General features: G+C 38.4%; 1 protein-coding gene and 1 long non-coding RNA gene across 3 annotated transcripts; one reads left to right on the forward strand and one right to left on the reverse strand.

The window, feature by feature from the left end:
* Nucleotides 1-1,745: 1,745 nt before the first annotated feature.
* LOC126604974 (ethylene-responsive transcription factor ERF008-like) lies at nucleotides 1,746-2,759 on the reverse strand. The gene is made up of 2 exons (XM_050272326.1): nucleotides 2,096-2,759; nucleotides 1,746-2,000 (listed from the first exon to the last, which is right to left on the reverse strand). The coding sequence occupies exons 1-2, from the start codon at nucleotides 2,553-2,555 to the stop codon at nucleotides 1,981-1,983; spliced, it is 480 nt and encodes a 159-aa protein (XP_050128283.1). The 5' UTR covers nucleotides 2,556-2,759; the 3' UTR covers nucleotides 1,746-1,980.
* Nucleotides 2,760-7,220: 4,461 nt separating this feature from the next.
* LOC126604975 (uncharacterized) lies at nucleotides 7,221-9,392 on the forward strand. Of its 2 annotated transcripts, none has more exons than XR_007616806.1 (3): nucleotides 7,221-7,297; nucleotides 8,977-9,110; nucleotides 9,205-9,392. It is a non-coding gene; the product is annotated as an uncharacterized LOC126604975 (long non-coding RNA). The 2 variants fall into 2 exon arrangements; XR_007616805.1 differs by lacking the exon at nucleotides 7,221-7,297 and adding an exon at nucleotides 8,726-8,876.
* The last annotated feature ends 3,317 nt before the right edge of the window (nucleotides 9,393-12,709 follow it).

Genomic DNA, 12,709 nt, shown 5'->3' on the forward strand with positions numbered 1-12,709 from the left:
CGGCTGGAAATCTCTCATGCACTTGAGCGCGACTGATCTTCACAACAACTTAGTCCGGATGCTGTCGTGTCTCGTTGCGGATTTACTTGGTCTGTGTGAGCGTCGTTAGCCATCTTATCGATAACCGGTGTTTGTTGAGCGTATACCATGGGATTGATTCATGATTAATTGCCAAATTCGCGGTACCAGTTGTTAAACAACATAGTTGAAATGTGGAGGTTGTGGAAGTTAGCCAATGACTATAAGATTGCCCCGATCGTTCTCTGTTCGGCTTCAATTATTGAGCAACTAATCCTTATGAAAAAAACACATGTATCGTAGACAAATTGGTTATCACACTGCAGCCAATCAAATCTTCCAGGGTAAAGAGGTAAATAAGGTAAAAGAAAAAGGTAACTGTTTGTTTTGGTTGGGATTAGAAGTTAGAAGTAGGTCACCTTAAAAGACGGAAGAGGATCTTCAACGGATAGACTTTGCGAGAATTCTAGAGATCTTTACATTCTAATCGTTTATTATACATTGTACGGTTAGCTTTTGTGTGTTTAATTTTAAATAGAAAAAAATTAAATGATTTATAACTGTACGATATACGATGAATGGTTAAGATGTAGGGATCTTTAGGATTTGGATGGAAGACATCTACAGCATTGAGATTTGAGAAAGTTGACAATAATTAACTACTCAATTTAGCATAATAAATAAACACCGAATTCTCCGCTAATCGTGGATTAATCCTTGCCCTTTACCAAAAAGTGGCAAGAAATGGTTTTTAAGTTCTAAACAAACCGTGGCTTACAGCTCATGCATTGGTCACCAGCCAAATTGAGTGTTTATAGCTAACCTCTATGCTTTCTTTCAACAATGTTAGGATCAGTTGCGCGCCCGTGTTGGTTTAAACTCGAATCCAACAAAGCAGGGATGACCAGCATCAACGCATGTGCATGTAATCAGCAAACGCTCATGCGCAACTGAACTTAACACTCATTTTAACACGTGAACGTATTGATCATATTTGGATCCAACTCCAAGCAAAGACGGTCAGAATCAACATGCATGTAAACAACCACACCTACCATTCCTCTTCAACACGCGCGCATGCAACATTGGCATGCGCGCGCTCACGTGTATGCGATTGATCCAGACACAACTCTCCAACACAAGCACACGATCCTAGCACTCTCTTATGCCTGCCGAAGGGGGATCATAGAGCCTTAACAATAGTGCCATTTGACCTCACAAATAGAATCTAAGACTGAGAGTGAGACACCGATAGGGGGACAAAACCGATAAAGGGCACTGTGCGCCCCATTTGCCGTCTTGCTCCTCCGTCATCCAAAACCCCAGTACGACCACCACCACCCATATATCAACCACACTTAATCAGCAACAGTGCACAGAACCGAAAAATACCTAACTCTTTCAAATCCCAATTGCTTTCTAGTAGTTATAACTTTAGTGGTTAGCCTGGCCCCTCTTGTGTCCCCCCTCCCCCTCCAACTGTAGGATCCCTTCTTGTTCTTACCAAACTGACAAGTAAAAACAATTCCCTCCTCTTTCTTTCTTTCTTTCTTTCTTTTTCCTCTTCCTCTTAAATCCACCCTTTTTCTTCCATTTTTTGCCCTCCTCCTTCACCTCCCACATTTGCTAGCTCACCACCATATTACCACTTATATAAGAGGAAAGTTTTAATACAAAGCGATACATGAGGAAATCGAACTCGGAGTCTGCTCCTAAACCAGCTGAGCTACCAGACGAACCATTTCCATAGAAGAGGAAACGTTAATTTACCCAAAATTAAAAGGAGTAAATACAGAGAAAAAGGGGGAAATAAGCTAATTTAGTAGCATAATTTACATCTTATATCACCTTTTAATAAAGGCCCAAAATTTCTGAACCAAAAAAAAAGTTGAAAAAAAAAAGAAAAGATGCAGTAGGCGAAATTCTAATATCCAGGACCAGGACGAAAGCTTCATCATTGCTTCAGCAGTCACACACCTCCCCTGCGCACGTTAGCAAAAGCCACCCCTCAATTTTTAAAAATCAAAAGAGATTTAAGACAACCTTTCTCTGTTTTGCTCTCACTAATTCCACTCACCTTCCGAGTTCTCCGGGTCGGGCATCTTGTTCAAGTCGACCCGATCCACGAATCCGGCGACGCAAGGCTTAATCTCAGCGCCGTCTCCGTTCCCCCCGGCCGAACCGCGGTGGTTTCGCATAGCGGTCTCGACCGCGTCGACCCGGGCACCGACCTCGGTGGCCCGTTTGCGTATTGAGGCCGCCGACATGTCGCCGCACCCGCAGCCGCCGCCTTCGACCGCCAAAGCCTCTGGAAAATTGAGCCGCGCCGATGGACCCCTCAAGTAAAAAACAGCCGTATCGTACGCCCGGGCGGCGGCGACGGGAGTGGAGTAGGAGCCGAGCCAAATTCGCGAGCGCTTGTTGGGTTCTCGAATCTCGGCCACCCACTTTCCCCACTTCCTCATCCTTATCCCCTTGTATGGCTTGTCGTTCTCCACCGCTCTCTTCCTGTTCGCCGTGTCTCCGCCGCACTCCATCTTCTTCCTCTTCAATTCTCCTCCTTCAATTGTTGTTCGGTCTGAGAGTGCAAAAGGAGGGCTCTGCTTTCTGGAGGAGAGAGAGAGAGGTGGGAGGAGGGGTTTTGCATGCTACTTGGCCACTAAGGTTGTCGTCTGGGTAGGCTTCCACGTCTCTGAAACCCAACAAAAGAAAACATTTTTAAATCCCCAAAATAAATCCAAATTCACCGACGCAACAAATCCCACCGAATTTTTTTTTTTTTTGTTGGGTTTTTGGGGTGTTTTGTGCCTAATTAAGAAGTGGTGTTGATGCCCCTTAGTATTATAGTATAGTGTGAAAGGTCTTAGGTTCGATTCTTATTAAAAGCGAATTTGAACCATATTATTGCTTGGTCATTGTGAGGTTAAGCCCACCTCCTCTTCTTTGGGGTATATAATTTCATTTTTTTTAGTACATTGATATTTTTACAGTAGGGGGAGGGGGAGTTCGGCTAAGCTACATAGTGGCAACCTAATTTGGTATCGAATACGTCATCCATGAGATTCGAACATAAAACCTCTCACTTCTAAGTGAAGAGGAATATCACCAAACCATAGTATTGAGTTGCAGATAATTTCGTTTGTTCCAAAAAACAAAATTGGCGTTGGTTAGACTCAGAGGACCCTGTCCTAAGGGCACTTTAGAGATGGGGGTTGCTTTATTTTCCTCTTTGCATCTCTGAGGTCCTATATGTTTTTCAAAAAATGAGTTCGGGTTTTATACAGTTTAGATGTATAAGTGGTCCCTTACTACAGTAGTGAAAAGATGTTGAGCTTTTGTATGACAGTGTGCGTTCAAATTCTATCGGTGACTAATTTAACATCTAATTTAACAAAACTTATCATTTGACAAAAAAATAAATGTAATGGGCGGTGGAGGTAGAAGAGGTAGTGATGGGAGCTGTCCGTTTGTGTGGACAACTCAAGTCAAGTGGAATTCAAAGGTTGTGAAAAAAAATTAATTGTATTTTCTTGTTTATAGTGAGGAAAAAGTGGTTTATTCTTTTGTTTGTGATTAAACTAGACTTTTTTTTTATGTGCTAATGTTGTAAATTATATATTAAAAGAACTTCTTTTAATAAAAAAATAAAATGGAATTCAATGTACACTAAAACGGAACCAGATCCTCTCCTGAGCTTAAGAGGCTGAGCCTCCTAAGCAAATCACACGGGTCGTTGAAATTTGATCAAACGGCTGCTATTATTATAACTTTTAGGGAGGCCCCCTATTTGTAGCAATTGGATCAAATTTCAACTACCCGGATCATTTGCTTAAGAGGCTCAGCCTCCTAAGCTCATAAGGGGATCCGGTTCCCACTAAAACGTCGATAAAGAGCACTAAACTAGAGTTCATATACAACTTATTACTAATTTTTTTTGGTATTGGAAGTTTGTAAGTTATACTCAAGGTTCTAAAATGCGCTAGGCGTTAGTCGGGCGGCCGGCTAGAGCCTAGCGTCTAGGCGGACCAGTCGGATTTAAGTAAATTTATTATATTTCGTGTAAATAAGTGTTTTTCTACATAAATATATGTAATTACATTATAAATTACAAAATAGAATGATATATATATATATATTATGAAGTATTGGAATATAATGAAAACATGGGAAACAAGCATATAATGTATGTTTATTTAAGTATTCAACAAATCTCTTACAATTTACTGAAAAAAATAAAATGCAAAATGAAAGTTATCTATTTTTTGTCTAAGTAAGTTGCAATCTAGGCGGATTTGGACAGGTTAGGCGGGTGCATAAGAGGTCTAGGCGGGCACCTCAACAAGTCTAGGCGTCTTTTTTTAATTTTCAAAAACCTAGACATTAATCGGGGCGATGACTAACCGCCTAACTCTTAAACGAGGATTTTTAGAATAGTGGTTATACTAATTGTGCTCATTGGCCAACAATTTTGATAATATTGATATTGATTTTAAGATGGACCACCTTTATTAGGCTGTACTTTGTGAACGCCTATTACCATTTCATTAAAAAAATAATTGTTTTTTGCTTGAAAAGCGTTGGATTAAATGTGAAGTCATCCAATTTAGAAAGTAAATTAATTTTTGGATTCAAAATACATTTTAGGCGAAATGAAAAAGATACATCATAATTTAACTCGACAATTTGAAAAATTCTATGAATGAGGGTTTTTTTTTGTTTTTTTTAGTACAATGATATATTTACACTAAGGGGAGGGAGGTGTTCGATTAAGTTACAGAATTGGCAACTTAATTTGGTATCGAATTCGCCATCAATGAGATTCGAACCTAAGACATGTCACTTACAAATAAAGAAAAATACTATTAGACTATAGTACTAAGTGACTTATATGAAAGAGGTTTTAGTGCTAGTTAACTGTTAACATTTTCATAAAATACAGAAGACTCTTACATTCAAATGCAATAATGCATGAGGTACTCTATAGATTTTTTCGAAGGTTAAATGACTTGACATGAAAGCTCTGATTCAAAAGTATATCCAACCAAACATTACAAAAATGAAATATTTTTTGTTTGTGGAAGTGCTTTCACAAATGTAAGAAGCACTCCAAATCCAACCCCTAATTAATTTGTTGCTTTTGTGGGTTTTATTATTTTGTTGCTTCTTATTTAATTTTCCATACCGTTAGGAATGGATTTAGATCCTCTCCGCAATGCATAGTAATCGTTCATCAAAGATCGTGCGGTTATAATTTTTTTATTATATTTTTCAGGCAGAATGAGTTTTCTTTATTTTAAAAATATAAAAAATATTCAAGTTTGATCATACGATCTTTAATAAACGGTTACTATACATTAATTTCTGAGATCCCGAGTAAAAGTATCCGGAGAGGATCTAAATCCGTTAGGAATTGACTTATCCCTCCCTGCAAATATCATAAGTCGGTTGACAATTCTGTCCTTCCAGTACTTATGTTCGGTTGTTGGCAGAAAGGGATAATATAGACATTCTGCAAAACCAGTGGCCCACTAAGTAAGATGGATCATATTATTGGGCGGTCGGCCTTATATTTTATGCACAAAAAATGGTTATTATCTTATCTTTTATTATTATTATTTTTTTTTTTATTATTTCCATTTTCTGTTTATGGGTTTGATTCTCTGAATTTACCGCCACAAAGTGGATTGAGAGGGACTTTTTTGGCGGTGGAATAAAATCACATTTCATTGTATTTTAAGAAGTCAAAACATGAGTATTAGGACACCACATGAGTTTGGAGGATTAGACTACTCTAAAGTTGAAGGATCTTGTCTTTTCTAGGGCAGATGGAAAAGTTGAAGACGGTTAAAGAAGTATAAAAAACAACTTTCTATTTTATTCATGTTTATTCATAAATATCAGAATCAAAAACTTCATCTTCAAAAACATAAGGTTGTTTGAAATATTGTCACAGTTAACACTCAAGATTTACAGGTTAACAAATTAAAATACTAAATTCTTGATGGACTTGGGATGTGGATTGAAATGGACTTAAAGATTTAAGTGGTTCATCTCTCAAAATGTTACATCCAATGTGTTGCTCGGATTTCAAGACTAAAAATAACGCACATCTAATACATGAACTCTTTCCTTTCAGTTGTCCAACTCTCATACAGGAGGTTCCCATCCCTTTATATAGGCCCTCAATGAACCCTTCAATCTTGAGTTTTTCCAATCTGGCATTTAATACGCCACCTACGTAGACTAGCATATTGACACATTTTCACCTAGTGACCCGGCATTTGATTGTGAAGTAACAAGTGCTTAGTCGAGCTGGCGCATCTTTTCAGAGTGATATGGCCCAAACGTTTTAGATATCCAACCCCGTTTATCCGAGCACTGTTTCGACCACCTTTATGTCTTATCCTAGGTTTCTGTTACTGATTGTGATGTTTGGGTAGATCTGTTTCTAGAGTTATGCCATAAAGTTGTGAGTTTGCCAACTCTACCCACATGCCCTGGCGGTCAGGAAACTTTTTACATATCCTGGTTGGGTTGAGCTCATAGGCAATCGACTTTAGCACTCGGAAGTATCCACTTTTAAGCCTCTTGGACCTCGGGCTTTTTGATCTCTATTGGGCTTTTCATGGCTTCTTTCCCGGCATGCACCACTATGTGGGCCTAAAAGTGCCCAACATTAATAAGTCCCCAAACTCCTTGGTCAAGGGTTCATTCTTGGACATAGAGTTGCAATGATCGATCTGGACTTCAAATGGTGCTCAGTTGAAGAAAGTGTCTCGGGTGTACATGACTCATCGTTATGTCAATCTCGGCTACGTATCATCTGTGCTTTATCTGGTGCAATGAGTAGAAGACGCTTGGGTGCTCGATGTACGTGTTACTGACAGACTGGCGGAGTAATTGAGGTGTCTTTGTATTCAAGGCATGGCAGACAGGTGTGGCCTCATGCACTGATAGACTGGCGGAGTAATTAAGGCGTATGTTTATTCAAGGCATTGCAGGTAGGCGTGGCCTTATACACTTAGATGTCGCTTTGTGTCTCTTCAACTCTTAGAGCGAAGTACATGGCTGCCACGTGTCGAGATCTCGTCACTCATGCACCACGCCATCAATGGTTGAGATCACACAATCGAAGCTATGTAAACCTCCCTCATTACAATCCCTTCCCCTTATTTCACGCTCTCTATACTGAGACTTTGCTAGTTTTCCTTCGTTATTCCTCCGGTGACCTAAAAATTACTTCCTCAAGACTTTTACTCCTTGGCCGTTGTTTCTTCAAGTAAATTATCTCTTCCTATGCTTATTGTATTTCGTAGATTGTTGTGTTATGTTAATGTAATTGCTGGTTCTCGTAGTGAAATTCACATTCTTAGTCACTGTCGGCACACGCACATGCTGGTAAGACTAACTCCAATGCCTTTAATGAATAGGATAAGTTAGATTTCCATGACATAGGTAGATTAAGCAGTCTGGAATCTCCAATTTGACTAAGTGCTCGCTCACCCAATCGTCTGCACCTTAATTTGTAGTTATTCCCTTATTTACATTTATAAGATCACGAAATTACTTGTAGATATCGAGCACACATGCAATGTTGACCACTTCAGGCTTGTTAAATGACGACCAAGTAGCCTATAACTACAAATAGTTAGTCGACAGCGATACAATCAGCTCTACCGATACTGTCGATTCCATTAAAACGTTCGACAAACCTTTGGTCAAATTGGTTGCCAACCTTTTTTGGTCAACCGCAAACCTGACTGCTGCTTGTGGACTTGAATGACTCTCCCTTGTTATCCATTCCTGGATATGAGTCTACTTCTAGCTATCGCAAGAGGACTTGAAGTGTGACGCTGACCAAGCAACTCCTAGAGAGATAGGGGATGAAGACTCGCTAGACGTACTTAAACGCCATGGGTTACCAGTCCCTTAGGCGCGTTTGCAGATGCTCGTATGCCTTTCTTACGCATATCTATTAGGAGTCCTTGTTAACCAATATTACTACAACGCTTGCGATCATAACGCTAACCATACCCTGAGCATCATGACCCAGTTGAAGCTGGAAAAGTTGAGAAATCGATATAGTATTACCAACAATGTCGTCATCTGGGAGCTGGTCGTAGGAGAAAATCATAGCTAGCCGCCACACGGTTGGGTTGCATTTTCTGCCAAACTCTTTAAGCCTGGCGTTCGGCTACTCTTAGGGCTGGTTTGGTATTGCTGTGCTTTGAAAAAAAGCTGCTGTGAGAATAAGCGGCTGTGCTGTGAGAATAAGCGGATGTGAAATAAATCAGCAGAGTGTTTGGTAAACTTTTTTGTAAAAGTGCTTTTGGAAAAAAAAACAGTCTGATAGTGGGTCTTTTCATTAAAGGAGCACTGTAGTTCTGTGTGCTTTGAAAAAAAGCCAGTTTTCCAAAGCTACAAATGGCAGCTTCAGTTTTTTCCTTTGATTTCAGCTTATTCTCACAGCAGCTTCCAAAATAAGCCCTTTTTTTTTAGTTTACCAAACACCAAAAACACTCCCAGCTTTTTTTCATAGGAGCTTTTTTTAAAATCACCTCAACCCCAAACTGGGGCTTACACCTTTTCCTTCACCGCTTTATAGTCCATATAGATTTAGCTCCCCACCAAATCAATCTCAACGTTTTTCGCTTATTTCTTAGCATGTATATGCTCTAGAGAGAATATTTCCAGATAGAGCCCAGCCTTACATAATCGGCTCTTGCTTACTCTTTGCCGAAAATCCTTCAAACCAAAAACCCAACAAGGAAAATTGGTTCTTGTAAGCAGAAACTGGGAGAGCCCAGCTGAGGTCAAAGTGACTGGCACTTGGGTCTCTAGGTGCTTCGGGGATAAAGGTTGAAACAAAACTAACTTTTTTGCATTCTTCCAACTTTATGAGTCTCTGTATCTTGGGTCTATGTAAGTTTTCTTAGTCCCTAAAAATGCCTTATGCAGTTGATGGTATGGACAAGTCTCATTCTCTGAGGAAGGACTTCAGTTGGTAGTCATCACTTCCTTGCCTTCTAAGGAGCTCTCCATTGCCACCATACTTACCGAAATCCATTTATGAGTGGTCGGTCTTTTAAGAGGTAAATTGCACGAGCCTTAATATATGTGCCCTTTATCTAAGTGGATTCTCATTCTTAGTCGCTCACTCTTTCAATACTTCTATGTACTTTGCAGAGGGAGAAATGGCCGAGATGGACGCTGAGGCCAAGAGGATTGCCCACCGAGCCATGAGCAAGTGATGGATACAATCAATGTTCAATGATGTAAATTCATTAACTAATGTGGCATATACACATCCACATAAGATGGTACGCTGATATAGTATAAAAATATGATCTCCCTATCATTTTTCTTTATATAAATGTGGTCTTAAGTGAGGAGAAGTAATATTTTCTGTTTAAAAAAATGACAAATAAAAAAAAATGAATGAAAGGATGCGAGTGATTTTTTTAAACAGCAATTGGCATTATTGGATACACTTGGATTATACCAAGTACTGTATTATTGCTCTCCTCAATTCCCCTCCTAAAAGTTTTCCCACGATGCCATAACTCATTGAGAGATACAACTGCAAACATTTAAAGGGCACCGACCAATAGTACATGATGATTTCTTCAAACCTTTTCTAGTTTGGATTCGTTGAAAAGTACACGCTGCACTGCGCAAGCTCGAATTGTAACCAATCTAGTGAAATCAAAGATGCTTAACCACTATACATGGTTGTAGTCTATGGAAAAGTTCACTGTTACGTGACGTTTCCTCAAGATGCTTAACCATTATAACTTACAAAGAACAAATTCATTGCTATGTTACATCTCTGTCTAATACTGAATTATCATGAGTAACATCTTTTTAAATAACAGTGCATTATAAGTACACCACGGTGATGCTGAATCCGTTATATTTTATGGGTTTCAGCAACATTTACAGCTTGCAATGCATGGCTGTATGCATTTTAGTATTGTGACTCAATGATCGATATTACTAACCATGCATATAAAATGAAAAAAGAGCCAAACTTTATAGCCCTGAAAAGAAGGGTATTCATTTGACGTTTTGTTGCTTTGTGATTGAAATATTGAAGAAAGTGGGTTGGTAGGTTGGAAAATTCAGAAAACAATGAAGGGGTTTTATTTATTTTCTATTTTTTTAATTGTTAGCTAGGACACTAAGATATATATTGTAGCTCTGCATTATACAGTTCTAGTACTGATATTTAAATGATCAATTTGAAAACCCAGGTTCTAGGAATAATGTAGTCTCCAAATTTCACTGGCATCGAGAGAGTTTGTGGTTTTGGAGTTCTGGTTCGAACCGAATTTGGGTGGCTGATATTGCATCAGTCTTCCAAATTGCCTACCAAGCCAATGATGGGTAACTTGATGAAAATGTGGTTTGAAAAGGAATGAAAGTAACTTCTTTGAAATAAAATTGAATTCTTGGAGGGAAAAAGAAAAACAGAAGAAAGGTTGTATTGAAAGCAAGTTGGCTTAATTGGATTAATAGTCTATGTGGTGATAGGGTAGTCGGAATTCAACCAAGCATAAGGTTACTATTTGGTCACATGACTTGTTGTCGGTACCACTAGATGATTTCTATTTAGAGGAACATAAGGGCAAGTGTGAATGAATAAAAAATCTTTTTATCTAACTCATAACACACGTAATACAAGAAAGACAGAAATAAAAACGAACGGCGATTGTATTCATCAATACATTGAATTTAACCTAAATAATTGAGCTTGAGCTTGCCCACATGTTTCAAAACATATTTCAACGTTCCATTTCCCTATTCTTTTTCTCCATTGTTATACCAGAAGCATTGATTGGGCATGCAGACTAATGATTCAGCCAGAGATTGAGAAATTGAAAATCAAGCATTTGATGATGATCATCATCATGATGAATGCAATGACGTGGCATGCAATCGGTGTGTGACAAATCCGGAGGCAGTTGGTCCTTAGATGTAGGAGTTTAAGATACATGTTGACCTTTCTATATAAATCCAAAAACAAATGGAAAATTATCAATTTCATGCACACGTCTAACTGTACCACGTCCTACCACCCTTATTATTTGAGGATTGAGGAGGTCGTGTGTCCGCAGAAAGAAAAAAAAAATCCCCAACAAAAAAAAGAAAAAGAAAGAAAGAAAAAGGGTCACATGTGTGTGGAAAATGTGACATTGTCTTTGACAATTTTTATTTTCTTCGGAACATTTCACACACGCACAAACACATAGTTTTAACAACACTTGATTGGTCATTACTTTTATTTATCTATTCACTTACATTGAACTAGATTACTATCATGGTCAATGGTTGATTTATTGTGAGCTTTATATTTATTGACGTTATGTACATGTAAGTGGTTGATTAAAATATTGTTCATTTAATAGAAACGAAACCCGCACGTTTTTTGAGAATGTGAAATGAATCCTTATCTCCATTTTGATGATTGCTTTTTTCACCATACAAAACCAACCTCAAAACATTACAAACTAAAAGCACTTGTTTGAATGCTTCTGAATCAGTGACATTCAATCAGCAACATAGCGGAATCCTATTACTAATTTCGACTCTCAAATTCTGGTTCATTCTTTCACAGGAGTATTTGGCGTTCGAGACGGAAAAGTAATAATACCTAGGCTCATAACATAAATAGTGTTGGGTTTTCAAGCTCATGATGAGTTGTCCTAAGATTATTGGGAAATATAGTCTTAAAGGATTAAATTGTTTTCCCAATTGGAGTTAGTTTTTCAATTGGAGAAAGATTTATAACTAGATTCTAATTAGGATTAATAATCCTTATTGGAGAAGACCTTTATTATGTCTACATAAAAGGGCTATTGTACTAGTTTTGAATGGGAGCAAAACAATATTTGTATACCACTTAAGGGATTAGAGTGAGAGAATATTGTAAGGGCAAAGTGCGTACGAGAGAAAATATAAGATTGTATTTCTTGTTCTTATTCTTTTAGGTTTTTCTTCAAGTCTTAATCCTATAGGCTTGGTAAGATTATTGGTTGTACTCATTATTTATATAGTGAAAGTTTGTTGTTGCTGCCCCATGGATATAGGCATATATAGCCGAACCATGTTAATTTTTTGGTGTTGTATATCTTGGTTATTTGTTTTCGATTTCTGTGTTTGTTATGTTTTTCCCATTTTTAAACGCGATATTCCCAACAAGTAGTATCAGAGCTTGGTTTGGCTGATATCCGTTTAGAATGGAAGGTGCAATTATGATGAAACTCACCCTGTCCAACTGGGTTACATGGAAATCAAGAATGGAGGACATGCTTTATTGTAAAGATCTCCATGAGCCGTTTGAAGGTATTAACTGCAAGCCAACAAGTATGTTTGGTGCCGATTGGACCAAGATGAATCGTAAAACTATTGGTACGCTTAGACAATGGGTGGATGAGAGCATCTATCAGCATGTGTCTAAAGAAACTGACGCAAAAGCTCTTTGGAAGAAGTTAGAATCCCTCTTTAAGAAGAAGACTGCTATCAGGAAAGCATTCCTTATCAAAAAGCTTGTCAATATGAAGTATGTGGAAGATGTTAGTGTAACTGAGCACTTGAACACCTTTCAAATCGTGATCAATCAGGTGGTCATTGTGGGTTTGAATATTGAAGACGAGCTGCTAGCATTATTGTTGCTAGGATCCTTGCCAGA

Source organism: Malus sylvestris, chromosome 15 (assembly GCF_916048215.2).
Source record: "Malus sylvestris chromosome 15, drMalSylv7.2, whole genome shotgun sequence".
Lineage (NCBI taxonomy): Eukaryota > Viridiplantae > Streptophyta > Magnoliopsida > Rosales > Rosaceae > Malus > Malus sylvestris.